The sequence below is a fragment of the Mustela nigripes genome, chromosome 7 (genome assembly GCF_022355385.1).
Source record: "Mustela nigripes isolate SB6536 chromosome 7, MUSNIG.SB6536, whole genome shotgun sequence".
NCBI lineage: Eukaryota > Metazoa > Chordata > Mammalia > Carnivora > Mustelidae > Mustela > Mustela nigripes.
Genome location: NC_081563.1, coordinates 30015197 through 30035123, shown reverse-complemented (window position 1 = coordinate 30035123; position 19927 = coordinate 30015197). Strand labels below are relative to the sequence as shown.

At 38.9% G+C, this 19927-nt stretch overlaps 1 protein-coding gene across 2 annotated transcripts in view; it reads left to right on the top strand.

Annotated features, from left to right (window-relative positions):
- The window catches only part of TTC27 (tetratricopeptide repeat domain 27), a 169957-nt gene that overhangs the window by 123203 nt on the left and 26827 nt on the right, over nt 1-19927 (top strand). For both annotated transcript variants that reach the window (XM_059405454.1, XM_059405453.1), the window contains exons 14-16: nt 10737-10835; nt 13465-13517; nt 18357-18522. In XM_059405454.1, coding sequence (XP_059261437.1) covers nt 10737-10835; nt 13465-13517; nt 18357-18522 — 318 coding nt within the window. The remainder of the gene's footprint in view (nt 1-10736; nt 10836-13464; nt 13518-18356; nt 18523-19927) is intronic.

The following is a 19927-nucleotide window of genomic DNA, read 5'->3' as shown; positions in this document are numbered from 1 at the left end:
AAAAAAAAAAAAAAAAAAAAAAAAAAAAAAAAAAAAAAAAAATTGAACAAAGCCCTTTAAACAGAGGCCAAAAGATAATTCCTAAGAAAAATACTTAAAAGTTTCAGTATTAATAAGATCAGTATTATGAATAGCCTCTTAGCAGCAGGTTCTCTGAGTTTACTAGTTATTTCAGTGCATTAAAATTTTTTCCAGCTTTATTGAAATATAATTGGCATATTACACGATGTAAATTGAAGGTATACAATGTGATTGATACTTGTATATATTGCAAAATGCTTATCACTGTAGCATTAGTTAAATACCTCTGTCACCTTACATAATTACCTGTGTGTATGTATGTCTGTGTGTGTTGATAATATTTAAAATCTATTCTCTTGGAAACTTTCAAGCATATGATACAGTATTGCTAACTATAATCACCATGCTAAAATGTTAGAACTCCGGAATTTACTCAACTTATAACTGAAAGCCTGTCCCCTTCGACCAGCATCTCCCCATCTCCCCTACCCTCTCAGCCCCTGGCAACCATCAGTTTCTTCAGCTAAAGAGTTCAGTTGTTTTAGATTCCACATACAAGTGAGAACATAGAGTCATTTGTCCTTCTCTGTCTGACTTACTTCATGTAGCATAATGTCCTCAGAGTGCATCCACGTTGGCACAAAAGGCAGGATTTCCTTCTTCTTTATGGCTGGATAACATTCTGCGTATGTGCGCGTGCAGGTTTGTGTGTCCACGTTTTCTTTATCCATCCATCCATTCGCAGGCAATTAGATTGTTTACATGCCTTGGCTATTATGAATAATAGTGCAGTGAAGGTGAGGGGGCAGATACCTCTCTAAGTCCTGATTTCAGTTCCCTCAGATAGATACCCCAAAGTGGAATTTGCTGGGTCATATAGTAGTTCTATTTTTAACTTTTCCTCACTATATTTAGAAAGAATATTTTCTCAACTAAAATTATTATGATCTACAGACAAGAGTGAGTCAAAAGTTTTAGTAATATTAAATGTATTAATAACAATACATTTATTTATAATTTATTATAATATGTTAATAATTATATAATATATAATATATTATAAATTATTTATAATAATAAATAATGACAATTAACAATGAAAAATGTTGGAGTAGACAGGTACTTTTATGAGAAAATTCTAAGTGCTAAGATCGTATCAAAAACAGGAATTAACCAGAAAAACAACAGTGATAATGATACTAGATTAGATATGACTAAGAAAATGATTAAAGTTTATGAATATCTACTAACAAAATTTCAGTGATTTTAATTATGTAATATATTACAGAAATGTGCAAATGTATAGCTTGATTAAGTTCCTTTTGTTATATCTAAATTTCAGGTAATCAGCATTTAAATATTTTTGCCTTAAGATATTTTTATTTTTCATTTTGAATAGAACCTTCTCAAAATTCCCCTGATACAATAAAACCAATTTTGTTGCTCAGCAATTTGTTGGTCAATAAATAAAGCCTTTTTAAAGATATGTAACTTTAATTATTTTCTAATGCTCTGTTTCATTTTCAAAAATGTTGCAGTTTGGACAGTATATTACATGGTTGCCTAACTTAGCATTATCGAGAACCTACCACATACAGACACGGATGTGGGAATGAATTCAGCTGTGTCATCCTGTCTGTCAGTGGAGAGTTGAGAGTCTCCACCAGGGAGTGATATGGCTAGAACTAGACTGTGAAGGGACCTACATGCCCCTCTTCAGGATTATCTAACCCTGTAGATGTGGAACTCTGTTGTGGTTTTGAATAAAAGAGTGATAGGACAAAAATAGGATTATAGGAAGTTTAAATAAAGAATGAATGTTACGGATGAGTGGGCAGTGAGAGTGGGAAGATAGAACAGGTTGAAGCCTCCTTACAAGGGGAAGTCTCCTGGGACTTAATCGTTTGGACTGGCAGGATAGAGGGAGAGCTGGAATACGAGAGGACGCCAGTTTTCTCACTTGTTTGATGAAAAAGGAAGATGTCCCTGTTGATAAAATATAGAGATTTCAGAAGAAGGAAAAATATCTTTTATAGGAGGTGATGTGATTTTGGATATTGACTATGAAGGCATGTTGCTGCATCTAAGCAGAGATGGCTGATCGTTCATTGGACATAAGAGACTGAGCCCAGTAGGAAGGCCAGAATTGAGCTTGCAGATTTGGGGCTTTTTTTTTGTGGAAGTAAGATAAAGCCATGCAAGTGAATAAATTCTTTTTTTTTTTTTAAGATTTTATTTATTTATTTGACAGAGAGAGATCACAAGTAGGTAGAGAGGCAGGCAGAGAGAGAGAGAGAGGGAAGCAGGCTCCCTGCTGAGCAGAGAGCCTGAAGCGGGACTCGATCCCAGGACCCCGAGATCATGACCTGAGCCAAAGGCAGCGGCTTAATCCACTGAGCCACCCAGGTGCCCCGTGAATAAATTCTTTACACAAAATCTTGGAAGAGAACACTGAGCAAAATCCCGATCTTTGAGCAGCAGTTAGAGGAAGGTAGAAGAAATAGCACCAGTGAAAAAAGATTCAAACAAAATACACCATTCGAACAAAATATACCCCTCTTGGGTCAGAGGGCTAGGGATTCATGGGAGCTAAAGGAAAAAGTGTTAGTGAGTAATGTCACATTGTAGTGATGAAGTCCAGAGAGGGCCAAGAAGAGGTCATTGGATTGGAGCTCACTAATGACCTTCAGAGCCAGCTTCAGGTTTAGAGTGGGTGGCACGTGAGGAGAAGGATATAGCATGGGTAGACTGTTCATACTGGGAGCATGTCGAAGAGATAAGAGTCAAAATGTCATGTACAAGGGCAGAAGAAGCAGGTAAATCTTTGCAGGATACTGGAGACCTTTACATGGTTGAGGGCAGTGGATAAAGGAGAAAGTGAATCCAGCGGGTGGAGAGAGTGAAAGTTATATAGACAGGGAAGGGTAACTAGGAAAGATCATTCTAAGGAAGAGTGAAATGAGCAGAAGAGATGAAGGTATTGGCCCTAGAAAAGGAATAATGTTTCTAATGACCCTGGAAGGAATATGAGAGCATTACTATTATCATAGCAATTTCTATGAACCGTCTTCTGTAGTCAAAGCTGGAATGTAAGAGTAAACCATTTTGAGATATTGAGGAGGCTACGGAAGAATTGTGTTAAGACATGGCCTCTTGCCCTCCTGTGGTTTCTATGGGCTAAATGAGGAGAGGAGGCAGAAATAACTTTGTATGTGGCCAGGGAGTAGAGTAAATAGACAGCATGCTTTGGATGCCTAGTGATGGCAGTATGAATGGGGATGTGAAGGCCTCATGCAGATGTTCTTTTCTTTTCTTTTCTTTTTTTTTTTTTAAGGTTTTAGTTATTTGGCAGAGAGAGACACAGCAAGAGAGGGAACACAAGCAGGGGGAGTGGGGGAGGGAGAAGCAGGCCTCCTACAGAGCAAGGAGCCCGATGTGGGGCTTGTTCCCAGGACCCTGGGATCATGACCTGAGCTGAAGGCATTCCCTTAACGACCAAGCCACCCAGGTGCCCCGATGCAGATGTTCTGAACTGGGAAGAATGGTTGGGATTTGGATGGGAGGCAAAGTTGGAAAAACATGTTTCAGGAAAGGAGACTAGCAGATGCAAAAACTGGCCGTGGAGCCAACAAAGATTTCTTGACAACTATTGGTTTTCACTGTTTATTTTTTATTCAGTTGTAATGGTGATGATGATGATGATAGCAGCTAAATACTGGGTGTTTACTAGGTGCCAGGTACTAGTCTAAGCATTTGCATGTGTTTTTAATCCTCACTACAATCCTTGAGGTACTTACTATTTTTACTCTCATTTAACACATAAGGAAACAGAAGGTTAAGTAATTTGCACCAGTTCCCACAGCTTATGACGGGTGGAGCTAGGATTTGAACCTGGACTTTGTGGTTCCAGAGCGCCGACTCTTAAGCTCTTTCCTCTTGTCTGTAGAGGACATTGTCTTATGTTAGGAAGTAATGGTGAATTTGGTTGAGGTCTGGTTAGAAGTTACGAGGGGCACCTACGTGGCTCAGTAATTTAAGTGTCCAACTCTTGGTTTTCACTCAGGTCACGGTGTCAGGGTCATGAGATCAAGCCCCTCATTGGGCCCTACGCTCAGCACAGTCTGCTTGAGATTCTCCCCCTCTGCCCCTTCCCCATTCATGAGCTGGCTCTCTCTCTCTCTAATTTAAGAAATAAATAAAAATCTTAAAAATAAATAAAACCTAAAGTTAAATAAATAAAGTCTTTAAAAAAGAAGTTATGGAAAGGTTTGAACACAAAACTGTCATTTGAATTATTTTCTTCCTTTCATGAAGAACCACTGGGGTTTTCATCAGGAGCAAAGAGAGGTTCTAACTTGGTTGTTTTGGAATGATCCAGCACATAGCCTTGAGTGTCTCTGCAAGGCTGTGGAACTTTAGAGGGTCTGAGGCAGCCCTTCCAGCCCATGCTATACAGAAGGCTCCATATGTGACACAAGACTCTGGCAGCATTGATAATTATCTTTGGAATTTTGTTCGTCCTTGATCTGTAGCGGTCCATTTTTGACATTATCAAAGTTTTTGAAAGAAAATGTTTTTATTGGAAATGGGGTTAAAAGAGTTCCTTTTGTGAACTGGTATTAGCTCTGGTGGAACGAGTCGAGGAATTGAAGCTTACATTCCAATGGAGAAGACAGAATGAACATATGTGAGTAATATGTAGAGAAAAAAGAGATTCTTTCCTTTTTGTTCTTCCTTTTTCATATTGGTAAGCAATAAAAAATGAACCTCTTAAAGTCTCACTTGCGTAACTGCCAGGAAACACGAGCGCTGCGGTGAACATCTGGGTGGTAGCTGTGACTCCCAGGGCAGCAGGGAGGCCGGGAGCCTTGGCGCCCGAACCTAATTCTGAATTCTGGTGGCCACAAAGAACGGACTGTAGGTCGGCCACCTCATCTTTCTGAGCTTCAGTTTCCTTACTTGTAAAGTGGAGATTATAATACCTGTCTCCGTGTGCCACAGGGGACATTCGAGCCTATGTATGTGCAGTGTCTAGATATTTCCAGGCCCGTAGTTCTCAGGCATGGATGGTACATCATGGACTTTCTCTCTCGCCTCCTTGTTGCCGTGCGGTAATAGCAGTGGAAGGAAATCAGCGTTGCCCCATTATCTGTAGCCTAGAAAAAGGGAGATACACCCAGCAGGAGAGTCTCATGTTCAGATGACATGTGAATGCTTGAACTACCTCACGTTGCGAATTCTCTGGAATGAGTGGGCAAATACCGGTGGTAACCAAATCGAGGGGAGGAGTAAGAGCAGGGCACTGAACAAGGAATAGCCTGTCTAGTAAAAAGAAAAAAAGTCTGTGCAAAGTTTATTTGGTTCCATAGTTTAAACAAGACACTGCAATAGAGGACGCTTTTCCTTTAGAGAGAAAGAGAAGCTCAAAGCTGAGGACGTGTGTTTCCTTAGGAAGGAGAACTGCCTATTCAGTATATGAGAAATTTGGTTATAAAAGAATTTGAGAAGAATATGAGCCCCAGGCATCACTTCAGGAAAAGCTGTCACCCAAGAACATTGGTATCGCTCTTGGATTTGTCTTGGGTCATTTCCTGTTTAAGGAAACCACATTCAACCACTTATCTACATTCGGGGTCATGGGAATGAGTCAGGGATGTGAGAGGAGGCGATGGGGAGTGCAGCGCGGCCTTGAGGATTGCTTCTAACGTGTTGACCGTTACACGTGACAGCTGAACAATTCGGTCAGTCCAGTGAGGAAAACTAGCAAAAGTGTGAGGCTGCTGACCATTCGTTCTGCAGAAATCTTGAGGAGGAAGGAAATTTGAGTAATAGATTCATCATTTAAGAAAGAAAATTGTAATATACAAGCAAATGGTACCTATTGTAGATGTGCTTTAAGACTCTTGTAAAAAAATTTACTTTTTAATTGTAAAAATAATCCAAGCCCATTGCCTAGTGGTGCTTAGTGTATGTTAGCCTTCAGAGTGGCAAACTATTTAGTTTCTTTAAAAAAAAAAAAATGGCTTAATTTCTATTTTAATTATTGAGGTTAATACATATTGTGATTTCTGTCTTCGTCACACCTGTTGCACACCAGGAACCAGGAACCTTTGTGTGGCTTGAAGCAAATTACTTCCTTTCTATGCCTTGTTTTCCTCTCTGCCTCTTTTTTTTTTTTTTTTTTTTTAAGGATTTTATTATTTATTTATTTATTTGACAGAGAGAGATCACAAGTAAGCAGAGAGGCAGGCAGAGAGTGGGGGGGGGGAGGAGAAGCAGGTTCCCTGCTGAGCAGAGAGCCCAATTCAGGACTCAATCCCAGGACCCTGAGATCATGACCTGAGCTGAAGACAGTGGCCCAACCCACTGAGCCACCCAGGCGCCCCTCCTCTCTTCCTCTTTTGAACTGATTTCTAAGGCTCCTAATTGAATGGCTTATGCCCCTCAAACCTGCTGCCTTTCTGGTTTGTATCATCGGGGTACTCTACTTTGCCACTAGATGGCACTAATGTACCTTTGAACCCAGTCACCCCTGCGTTTTCAGGATCTTGGGTATGAAGAAGCCTTGGAATTTTGCTTCATCAAATCCCTACTTAACAATTGGGTGACTGAGACTCCGAGGTTAAGTTACTCCGAGCTTCTCGAATCCCACTCACCTGTCTTCCCCTCTATTCCACTCTTCTTCCAGGGGGCTTTGTGAGAGGAACTCAGAGAGAGATCTCATTCTCAACCATTCTTGTCCTTTACTTTATTTTTAAAATAATTTTATTTTAAAAAATATTTTATTTATTTATTTGACAGAGACACGAGAGAGGGAACACAAGCAGGGGGGTAGGGAGAGGGAGAAGCAGACTTCCCGTCAAGCAGGGAGCCTGATGCGGGGCTCGATCCCAGCACACTGGGATCATGACCTGAGCCGAAGGCAGACACTTAACAACTGAGCTGCCCAGGCGCCCCTATTTTTAAAAATAATTTTAAACCATTCTTTAAGTTCATATATCTTCTCATTCAAAATAAGTAGTTGTCTTGCTTTTGTGTTTCTGTATTGGCTCCCTCAGAGAAACAAGCTAGACTGTCAGCTTCTGAAGATGATTGCCCTAACGATAACTAGCTTGCCTTCACAGTTCGCCCTGGAATAAGCTCTACGGATATCTCAGTCAGCTTCTCTGCCCGATGATTCTCTGTCTCTGTTCCTGCCCAGTCCCTTTGATAAGACGTTTGCCTTTCAGCTCTTCCCTGCGCCTGAATATGGTCATCCCTTGAGCTTCATCAGTGTCCACTTGCCTAAAGAGAGCTTTGAGGGGATAGACTCCAGTTCTTAAAAAATTGATCTGCTGAGTTTCCCAGCCCCTGTTGACTGAGTTCTTCTGTTCCTCTCTCACTGTATTGGTGACAAGGATGGTATTGCCATCAGTCTTGGCTGAATGTGGGCAGAATGATACAGTGCCTCCCACTGTAGACATGGGCTTTGCACTCCCATTGACTGGGTCAGGTTTCTCCTGTGTCACTGACTGACTTTGTGATCCCTTATCATCTCTCTAATGAGGGTACTGTTTACTATCTTGCGAGGCTCTTGTGAGGAAGCAATGAGGTAATGTGTGGAAAGCTCCTGGTATCCATTCTTGGCACACATTGTACATGCTCATTAAGTGCTAATATTCTGATTGCTATTGTATAGAGAGGAATAGGAGAGACTATAGCATATGAAAGGTAGGAGCCTAAGGGAGGGTCTCAGCCAGAAGAAGTAGATTTTTTTTTTTAAGATTTTATTTTTAAGTAATCTCTATACCCAGTGTGGGGCTCACAGTCACAACCCCAAGATCAAGAGTCACATGCTCCACTGACCGAGCCAGCCACGTGTCCCAAGGAGCTAGATCTTTACTGAAGAAAGAAAGGAGGGATGCAAGGCATGCTGGGGTCTTTGTCAATGTTTTGTAGAAACTGTGTAGAACTGTGCTGCCCAGTGTGGTGGCCACCAGCCAGTCTGGCAGTTGAACACACTTGAAATGTAGCTAAAGTCAAAACTGAGATGTGCTGTAAGTGCCAAGTACATAGCAAATTTCAAAGACTTGGTATGAGAACCATGAATATAAAATATTTCAATAATTTTGCCTACTGATACCATGTTGAAATGAGACTATTTGGATTTGTAGAGTTAAATAAAATGTCACTAAAATTAATTTCACCTGTTCCCTTCTACTCTTTAAATGTGGCTTTTAGAAAATGGGATGACACTAACATCATATCCCCGCCGTGATTGCACTCGACTGGAAGGTAGAGGTCTCTGGGATTCAAGCATATACAGTTTTAATTTGGGGAATCATCCTTGAAGTTTTTTTGAGGCTTTTGATTTTTTTCTTTTATGATGTTCTGTTCTTAAGAGCATGACCTGAATCAAGATGCTAGTCACTATTGGGATTAATAGTTTAAAATGCAAAAAGTAAGAGGCACCAAATATTCTCCTTAATCCTCCAAATTCTGAGGACCTCAATGGAAAAGCAAGGTATGAATACATTATTTATGGTTTAGTGGATCAGCCAAAAGCAATTAGAAGATCTTAGAGTTTGTTTTTTAAAAAGCCATTTCATGATTTCAAAGAATAGGGTGTGTGCAAGTCATCTTCTATGTAATTATATCTTATCAACAGATGGAATCTACTAGCAATTAATGATCCTAGAATTTTCCTTCAGATGCAAATTATTAAAACAACAACACAAATGCCAAGTGAAAAAAAAAAAAAAGAGAGAGAGAGTGCCGTAATACTATATATCAAATTAAGTCATCTGCCTGATTTTCATTAAATTTATTTTGGTTTTAAGACACTGGTTAGAAAACATTGGCTTGTTTCAGAACCTTAAAGGTAAATAGTAATCTTACCACCAGCTTGTTTTAGAGCTGTGAATAATTGCTAATTTTAGACATTTGTAACTTTTGTCTTCACAGGTGGATTGAAAAATAAAGCTCTTTATTTACATCTTGAATTTACACTTGCTTTTTCTTTTTTTCTTTTTTTAATAACAACACATGGGAAATAGTTTTGTGGGAAGTTTGTTTGCAGAGAGCAAGCACGACACATGCATTTTGAGAACTTTGAGGGCAGTTATCATTGTTCTTGCTTTAGTCCCTTGGTGAGGTATCCCTCCTTCCAAGTAAACTTGTGACCACAATACATGGGATATAAGATGCCATCGGTTGTAACAGGCACATTTATTTTAAGTGCCACCTTGTATAAAAAAATGCCTCCAATAAACTCTGACAAGGGGTCAGATCTATTTCAGAGATGTTAAAAGGTGAAAAAAAGGTGTACCTTGTATCTGATGAACTATAACACACGGATGTTGAAACTTGGACCTTGGTTAGAAGTTAGAGAGCTTGTTTTATGTATCGTTTATAAGTTAGCATCAGACTTTAGGCCCGCTCAGAACGTATCATCACTGAGGGTGGTTTGGTCTCTCCATTCTGTAAATAATTGACAGAAGGAAGGTGTGATGAGGTCATTTTTCAGTTTCTGGTAGTCTCTTGATTTGAAAAAGTGAATTCTAACTTCACTTCAACCTAGTATCTCTAGCATTTCCCCCTCCCCCCCAAACACATACCCACCCCCTTTTCAGCCAGTACCTATCCCTCGAACAAAATCTGTTCTCCATAAAGGCTCCTGATAGCAGTTATTTATAGCATCTTGTGAATTCAAGGCAAAGTGTTAAATTGCCCAAGGATGTTTGCTTTCTAGGCCTTATCTCTAATTATCGGGCTAAAAATCTTTATCTGCTTAAAAACCATTCAGGTCTCAACTAGCCAAATGGAACACGTTTTGTGGAAATGGCTGGGGGAGGAGGGGTGTGTGGGCCGCGTTTGCCACTGCCTAGCAGAAGGACAGATAACAGAGCACCTCACTTCCTTTCCCACCCTGAAGGGTGCCACCAAACCTGTCTGCCTGCTCCCTGCCTTTGTCCTGCAAGTCAGCCAGCGCTCAGCCGCCTTCTCCTGCTGCCCTTACTAACTGTATCCGAAAGGAAAGCAAACTTGACCCCCACAGCTGCATTTCTGACTAATTTCATTGAATTTTTATCGGTTTTATCTTCCTTTTGATAGAGGCTATTGAATTTTAAGGAAACACTGTGATATGAAAAATTCTGTTGTAATTTCAATAGCTACTTCCTAATTCACCTGTTTTTTTCTAAATGTCTCTGCTAACACATCTTGCTGACTCAAGTCGGGCTTTCCATTTTCAATGGCTGGTCGGTAATCCAGATTCCCACCCTGCTTTTCTCCAAATTATTTTCAGGCATGCCTAAGCAGATACATGAGTTGCTCATGGTTAAACTGCAGAATTGTTTGTGAACTGACTTGAAGATGAAAGCAAGAGTTTTTCTCCTCAAGTTTGTCATACATTTATCCTTGTGAATCTGCTGATACTGTGATAGTTGACACTCAGTAAAAAGTTTAGATTAATCCCGCATTCATAGTATGAGGGTTTATCGATAGAGCTCTGGATGGCATTCATGGTGTTTGGTTAACACAAAGAATGGTCTTTCTCAGAAAAGATGTGCAGTGATACTACACATGCTTTTGGTGTTATATTAGTTTTGAAAATTATATGAAAAAATTCACCACCACCCCTCAATTTCCCAAATGGAAATGAACGTAAAGTGTAAAATAAATATCCTATAAATATCTCTATGTGTTTGAATGACTTTGACCTTTTGTCCTTGCAGCTGGGGGTGTGGTTTTCTCTTGGCTGTGCCTATTTGGCCTTGGAAGACTACAGAGGTTCAGCGAAGGCATTTCAGCGTTGCGTGACTCTAGAACCGGACGTGAGTTTTCTCGGTCTGCTTTCCTTCTCACAGCCCTTCGATATTCTCTGAGTTACTTGGATTGTACTGTAGTTCAGAATAGCAATTACAGTGGGCATATAGTTTCAGTTCTACAAGATGAGTAAGTTCTAGAGATTCGCTGTACAACATGGAGCTTGTGGTTAACAGTACTGTGTTGTATACTTAAAATTTTGTAGAGAGTAGATCTCATGTTAAATGGTCTTCTCTCAAAAAAAAAAAGATAAAAGAAGGCAAAAAATTCCAATTTTCTATTATTTTATGTTAAAATGAAAGAACAGCAGTTCCTTTTGTGTTGGAAGAAAGTATACCTTTGACAGAAGGTCACACATTAAGTAAATGATTTATAAATCTAGAAATAAGTTTCTTCTTATAATAGCTAAGTTTTTCATGGGAATAATTTTGATGCAACAGTTTTTTAGGCAAAATTATACTTACCTGAGGTATATAGCAAAATATCACATCGATTTTGTCATTCAGTAACATGTGCTGCCTATGTTAATTGCATTCCTAGAAAGTTCTTTTCATTTACAGTCTTTTTATATTTAATAGTTTTACTGAGATGATAAATAATTCACACCCCATATAGTTCCTCCATTTAAAGGAGGATTTCTTAATATATTCAGAATTGTGCAACCATTGCCACAATCAATTTCAGAACATTTCGTTTTCATAAAAAGAAGCCCCTGTACTCATTAGCCGTCACTCCTCCTTTCTTCCAAACACTTTCCACTTCCCGCCCTCTGCCTCCCGCCCCAGGCAACCACTAAAGTACATTCTATCTCTAGATTTGCCTATCCTGGACGTTTCGTATAAATGGAATCACACGCTCTGTGGTCTGTCGTGGCTTCTTTCACTTTGTCCTGTGTTTTCACAGTTCACCCATGCTGCTGCTTGTATCCGTAGTTTTTTCCTTTTTGTGGTCAGATAATATTCTTTTATGTGGGTATATCACACATTACCTGTTTGATCATCAGTTGATGGACATTTCGATTGTTTTTACTTTTTAGCTATGATAAATTAGGTTGCTATGAACAGTCATTTAAAAGTTTTTAGGTGGACATACGTTTCTGTTTTTCTTAGATATGTACCTCCCAGTAGAGTTCCTGGGTGTGTTAGCTCTGTGTTCAGAATTCTGAGAAACTGCCAGACTGTTTTATGAATCACCATTTTACATACCCACCAGCAGACGTGCGGGGTCTTAGTTTCTCGGGATCTTTACCAGCACTTGCTGTTACCTGTCTTGTTGATTCAAGTCATCCAAGGAGGCGGCATCTCGTAGTGGTTTCATTTTTCCATCGCCCTGACGGCTAGCAATGTTGAGCATCTTTCTATGTGCTTATTGGCCATTTGTGTCACATCTTTAGATAAATGTTTATTGATACCCTTTGCCCACTTTTTAGATTGGGTTAGTTGTTTTTATGTTGAGTCATAGGAGGTTTTTATACATCCTGGATAGAAGTCCTCATTATTGGATATATGATTGGTTGGACTGGTTGGTTGGAAATTAAAGAGCTCCTAACATTGTGTGTCCTTCAGAATTTCCATTTCAGTTCATGGCTCTTTGGTAGTTGCCCTCTGCCTGGCCTCAAGTTTTACCTGGCACATATATAGCTTAATATTCAGCCAAGGACTAAAGGAGAAACTTATTGATGTTTCTGGAGCTTATTCTCTGCACAGATCTCACGTCCCTGTTTTTTGCCCAGCAAGTTCTGGCGAGCTTTTGAGTCCTCAACTCTGGTCTCTTTCTTTATCCCAGCAAGACTTGCTGTGCTTCTTTTGGTTTCTACCTCTCTGTACTGAGCCTTGAAAGTGCCTCTAGATGGAAGTATAGGTTGATTGTTGAGATATCTCTCAGTTTACCATCTCTCAAGGGTCATACATAGCCCCATGCTGTTTGTTGTGTGACTTTTCAAAAACTATTCCCTAAATTTTGTCCAGCTTGTAGCTTTTTATGGTAATAAGCCTAGTCTGATACTAGTTGTGCAATGTCTGCAAGCAGACATTAATTTTTAAATCACACATATGAACTTGAAAACTATATACTCTATATTTTATAAAGAACTGAACAGAGAGGAACAAACATAATTCATATCATTCCACATTTATGTAATGACTTTATTTTTGTCATGGCACAGAGGAATAGGTAGAGAAGTACGTTTGATTGATGAAATACTTAGAAATAACACTGGAGAACACATACTTCTTTCTTCTCCTATCTGATGAAGGATGATGGTAAAATAGCAAAGGCTTTTAAGATATGATAAATAATATTCTGCATCACCTTGAATTTGTAATAAATCTATATACTGTGTAAATTATATTGCAGATTATCCTGTTACTTTGTGGAAATTTAAATTTGGAAATCTTAGCTAAATTCCAACTGAGTGCTATAATAGTTATGTCAGTTTCTTGAGTACTTTTGTTTTAAATTATAAAGTTAATTTTAATTTATTTCATTTTCTCATATACCTTAAACATACCTTATGAAAATTGTAAAGATTGTAAAGAGCACCTCTTGGACTAGAAAAATATGTTATACTTTGGGTGGTAGGAACTATGCTATTACCTAAACGAGAATAGCCTATAACTGAGTTCTCTATCATTTCAGAATGCTGAAGCTTGGAACAATTTATCAACTTCCTATATCCGACTAAAACAAAAGTAAGTACATCAAACAAATATGAAGAACTCAGTTTCCAAAATGAACAAGATTTTTTTCCACTGAACTTAGTGCCTTTACTCCTTTCCCCCAGGCCCATCCATACCTTTGAATTATAATGACTTACTATAGCCATTTGAATTCTCAATGTAGTTTATTTTTCTAAAGCATTTACTGTGTAATAAAATAAGAAATATTATTTGGAATCTTATTTGATACTGACGTTTTGCATCCTTAATTCCATTACACGACAGGAGGATGCATACCTGTCATTGGTCAACTCAGTTGGTGGATTCTTCCTGATTGCTTGCTGCGTATTAGGTATTACTGAGAAATACAAATGTGAACCAGTGTCTTCAGGAATTATAGATTTAAAAAGTAAAATATCAGGCTGTGTTATTTTAGAAGTCGTGCATGGTAAATATCAAGTGGGAAATAGAAGGAGAGCTATAATAACCGCACGTGATATTTGTAGAACCCTCGATCTATGCCAGACACTGTGTGTGGGTCTCAGAAGAGAGAAGGATTATGGTCTTGGTTCCGGAACTCCTCTGAGAGAATGCAGGACTCAAGCTAAAATTTGAAGAAGGGGTAGATGGGACAGAGGGAAGCCTCTCAGGCAAAGGGAAATGTGATCACATGCAGAGCGAGTAACCTACACCAGCCGTGGATTATAGTGAGGTCTGTAGAGACAGAGAAGGTTGGAGTCAAATTGCAGTGTGTTCTGATGATCTGACTAACAAGTTGAGATCGTCCCGTTGGCAGTAAGATGCCAGAGCTTTCCGTGGGGGCAGTTTCATGAAGAAAGAAGCATTTGGGGAAGATTTATCTGGTGGCAGTGTGAGGCAGACTGGAGAGGAAACTGGGGGCTGGAAACGCAGTCAGGAGACAGCTGCTGTAACAGTCCAGGCGGGAGATAACTAGTCTGGAAAAAAAGGGGCACATGCCAATTTATAAAGGGGACAACCAACTGGCCTTCTTGACCGGCCATAAAAAGCCAAAGGAAGGGAAGAGACAAGGATTGGTATTGCGAGAGTTTTAGCAAATGAAGGAGAGGATGGATCTGTTTCCATTTTCATTTGGCCTTATTTGCAAACCTAATTTAATTTTTCTTTGTGGATTCACAAGATACTTCTGAAGATATCATTAAATCCACATTACACTGAAATACTTCTGCTGCACTTGGATGACAAGCTACATAAATAAAGTACTGTTTTTTCTACTGCGCTCTTTGGAAAATAATATTATGTTCCTGATTGCAAGTGATTGTGTTAAAATTCCCTAGGGACCTTTTGGTTTAAAGCAAGGGGCAGGGGAAATCCCTGTCATAGTTGTAGAGTGATCTCAGTGGGTTTTTCTGGTAACCCTGATAGCTCTCTATGTAGTGAAGCTTTTGATACTCTACCTTGTTTTCCAGCCCATTAACCCTAAGAATTCCACTTTCCCTCATAGGGGGAACTGCGCATTGTTCAACTTCTTTTTGGTGCTTTCTTGTCTTCCTGCAACTCCACAAATAGGTTTTTGTGTAAAAGTGGGGTTGTAAGGTCAAAGGTGAATCACCGCTTTATTCTTGCCTTTTTGCTCTTTCCTTTCTTTGCTGCGGTTCCAGACATAGCTCAGTTTTGACTCATGAGATTGTTACATCAGGGGTAAATTATGACCGCTTCTCTCAAAACAATCCTGTCCATGCCTAAGAGGGACCCTTTAACCATCTTGTCTGTCCCTTTGCTCTCCCGGGGTTCTTCACTAACACGCTCTTTTTGCTATTTCATCTGGTTCCCCGGGCATCGTATCCCTGCCAGTCCTTTGGTAAAATCTTCCATCTTTAACTTTTATAGCACAGTGTCACAACCATTGTGGGCTAGATAAGTGAATCCTGAACTGAAGATCCTTACGAAGAAGCCACACTTAGGAAAAAGGAATTCATAGCAAAAACTTCCAAGGCCAGGAGATTGTGGTCAATGGATGAGAGGACATGTAGGACAAAGGATAGTGCTCCTGCCTACACTGCTGCCTGTCAAGTTCTGTGCCAACAGGCCAGCCTCACCCACCCCCATGCAGATGGGAGAACTGCAATCTCAGTCTACGACTGCTGAGCAGTTGTTGTTACGTGGGAGATGGGAGTAGGGAGCAGAACCAGGAAAGGGAAAAAGATACACCACACACACTCTCTCTCTCTCTCTCTCTCCCCCCCCCAAACAATTCAAGGCTAAATTTGAAGAAGGGTTACAGCAAGGGTACCTTCATTTTTAACTCTGAAAGATGGTGGGCCAAGGGATAAATGAATCAGTAGGTTTGATAACCACTTTAGGTAAATTGTTTAATGTAGAGAATAAAAAAATTAAACTGCAGTGAATTGGCTGCTAATGAGAAGACTAAAAAGGACTTGACTATAAGGACGTTATTTTGATTGGTACCATAGGTATATTAGAAATCGATTAAATGCTTCATGGAGTGATTCTCAGAGCAATGGCCTGGGATGGCCAGAAGAATCTCCATTATCCCCTCCAAAATTTGCCTTAAAGTCATGGAGGAGGAGATGCCTTGATGAAACACTGTGGGGCTCAGCAAGGAAACGGAGGTGGAGCTGGTAGTCCTAAATTAACAAACTCAAAATGGCTTTGGAAAAGCAGATTGACAGCATACATTTGAAGAAGGTTACTGTAATTGTCCAGTGAAATATTCATGTTCCATAAAGGAATTATAATCTCGTCCAGACAGGGGAGTAAAGCATTAAGCATCTTTTTGTTTGCTGAGATGTTAAACTTCTAGACAAGGTGACATGAAGTTCTGTTGATTCCCTTGTTGGTATCAAGTTTTAATGGTCTTTTTCTCTTTTCTGAAGTGGCTTGTATAAGAATTCCTTGATGGTTTGGTATGCCTCTTCTGTAAAATTGCCTACCTTTGTTTTAATTTTAATTGATTTATCTGGCTTTCTGTTTCTTTAGCTCATTTGTATAATTTGTTCATAGCATTTGCTTATTTTTTTAATATTTAAATTATTTATTTAAATTAAATTAAATTAAAATTTAATTATTTAAATTACTAATCTTATTTGTGCCGTTTTCTTTTATTCTAAATGGAATTTAGTTACACATTTGTCTCATTTTTTTCCTAAGAGGCAGCTTTTGGTTTTGTTAATCATTTCTATTCTTTCATTATATTTAATTTATTATTTTCTTCTTTCTTAAGTTTGGTTTTTTCTATAATGTTAAGTTGAATGTTTTTACTAATTTATTGTCATTTTTTTGTAATAAATGCACTTAAGATCACAAATTTCCCTCTAAAAATACTGCTTTAGTTATGTCCTGCAGTTGGTGATATATAGTATTTTCAAAGTTCTAAATATTTTTTATTTTCTAATATGAGTCTCTTTGTTTCCTCACTGTGGTTTCCTTTTCTTTTCTTTCTTTCTTTTTTTTTTGTTAGGAGTGCATCTTTAAGTTTCCAGGCATATATATACTTTAGCTATTTACTGTTGATTTCTTATTTAATTTTGGAGACTATGGTCAGTTATACTTTTTTTCCACAAACAACTAGTAATTTTTGTTCTCAATAATTTGTTAAATATAATGACATATTTCATCAATTTCTGTTCTCACTATCGATCATTTATTGTATCCCTTTCTGTCTGAATTCCCTTTTATTTTTGCAAGAGAGGGTACTTCAGTAGTTCTTTTAAGTTAGGGGGAGTAGATGATAAATTTAGTCCTTGTACATCTGAAAGTGTTTGACTTCTCATTTACTCGAATAGTAAGTTTAGCTGGTTATAAAATTTTAGGCTTGACGATTATTTTCATGCAGTGCTTTACATGTACTAGTCTCTTGTTTTCTACATCTTTTGTTGCTAATGAAATATCTGCCATTCTCATTGTCATTCTTTTGTAGGTTTTAGGATTATCTTTATGTTTTGCAATTTCATACAATATACCTAGGTGTTGTTTGTCTTTATTTATAAAATTTCGTACAAAAATATACTTTTGATCATAGAATTTCCATCTTTGTTCAGTTGTGGGAAATGCTCAGCTCTATCTTTTCAAATACCTTGTCCTGACATTTTCTGTATCTATTTATGATGGCATATCTATCAAATGTATGTTTAAGCCTCTCATACTTTCCTCTTTCTTTGCTCTTTTATTTTATTTCTTTTAAAAGATTTTATTTATTTATTTGACAGACAGAGGTGACAAGTAAGCAGAGAGGCAGGCAGAGAGAGGAAGAAGCAGGCTCCCCGCTGAGCAGAGAGCCTGACGTGGGGCTCAATCCCAGGACCCTGGGATCATGACCTGAGCTGAAGGCAGAGGCTTTAACCCACTGAGCCACCCAGGCACCCCTCTTTTATTTTTTAATCTGCATTCCTTGTGGATTTCTCACTATTGCTTTCTAGTTCATCAGTTTTCTCCTTGTGTGCCGTCTAGTGTTCTGTCACCTATTGAGGTTTTGTTTGTTTCAAATGTCTCTTTCAATTCCCAAATTTCCAACTGGTTTTTATTTACATCTCCCTGTTCTTGTTTCGTTTCTACCTGTTTATGTTTTGCAATTTCTTGCTCCTTTAAAATTTTTATTTTATTAATTTTTAATTTAAATTCAATTAACGTATAGTGTATTATTAGCTTCAGAGGCAGTGATTCAATGGTCCCGTATGAGCTCCTTTAAAATTTTAAAAAAATTTTTAGGGAAATTTGAGGTGGTTTGGGGTTGTTTGGGTCTCAAATTCTGTTTATTAACATGAATGACTAAGTACTGACAGGAAGTTCACATTAGCATTTTATGCCTGAAGCTGTGGTTTCTTTAGCTATGATTATTCATTATCATTCTCTTTAAAATCTGACCTTCAACAGAGAAAAAGCTTTTAGAACTTTGCAAGAAGCTCTCAAGTGCAACTATGAACACTGGCAGATCTGGGAAAACTACATTCTCACTAGCACTGATGTTGGGGAATTTTCAGAAGCCATTAAAGCTTATCACCGGCTCTTGGACTTACGAGACAAATACAAAGACGTTCAGGTAAAATATTCATATTTTGTTTTTTCAACTTGTGATTGATGTTCGTGCTTGATTATATGATTGTGATATTGACTAAATATGTATTTGGCTTTGATTGTGGTTTCTGGCACAGGGCTCCAAAAACCTTTGGAATTTCCTAAGCAAAGACAGCCGTAAAAGTGTCTTGAATTGTGTTAATGAGGTGACTTTTGGAAAGCACTAAGGATGGAGATGGTTGCCAGGGTATCAACCATGTGATTAGAGGGTTGGAACTCTCATTCTCATAACCTCCACTCCTCTCCCCCCATTACCTCCTGGGAAGGGAGTAGGTGTGGAAATTGAACTCTGTCACCAATGGCAGTGACTTAATCAATCATGTCTGTGTAACTGAGCTTCCAAAAAACCCCAACAGGATAGGGTTCGAAGAGCTTCTGGGTTGGATAACACATGGAGGTGCCAGGAGAATGGTGCACCCCGAGAGAGCATGCAAGAATCATGCCCTTTCCCACATACTTTGCCTTATGCACTTCTACCGTCTGGCTGTACCTAAGTTACATCTTTTCATAATAAACCGGTAATCTAGTAAGTCAAATGTTTCTTAGAGTTCTCTGAACTTACTGCTCTAGCAAATTAATCAAATCCAAAGGGTGGGGTTTGGAACCTCCAGTCTCTAAAGTATAAGGGCCAACCTGGACTTGGGGCTGGCATGTGGAGTGGGGAGGTGGAGCAATTGGCAGTCTTACAGGACTGAGACCTCCATCTGTGGGATCTGATGCTCTCTCTGGGGAAATAGTGTCAGAATTGAGTTGGTAGTGTGGGGAACCCCCCAACCCTGCATGCTTCTGTGTCCCATCAGAATTGGTGACCAGAATCATCTGAGTGATACAAATTGTTTCTTTGACTATACATAGGAAAATTTTGTTAAACACATGTGATATATAAAATGAGCATTTTTTTCCTCTAGTTGAATATTCTTCGTTACATATTCTGACATTCCAATGTCAAATATGTCTGTGCAGTCATAGACTGAATGTTATTGTGACTTAGTTAAGAATATTTGATATGTGGTGGGCGCCTGGGTGGCTCAGTGGGTTAAGCCGCTGCCTTCGGCTCAGGTCATGATCTCAGGGTCCTGGGATCGAGTCCCGCATCGGGCTCTCTGCTGAGCAGGGAGCCTGCTTCCTCCTCTCTCTCTCTCTGCCTGCCTCTCTGCCTACTTGTGATCTCTCTCTGTCAAATAAATAAATAAAATCTTTAAAAAAAAAAAAAGAATATTTGATATGTGGTTTCTGTACATACAGTCAGAATGATGTTTGTTGTGATTTACTGCTTTGGTTATCTCAGTGGAATAGCTGGAATAAGCCCCATGCTCATTTATTCACTCATTGAACAAGCATTTATTATATACTTTCAGATGTTTTGAACA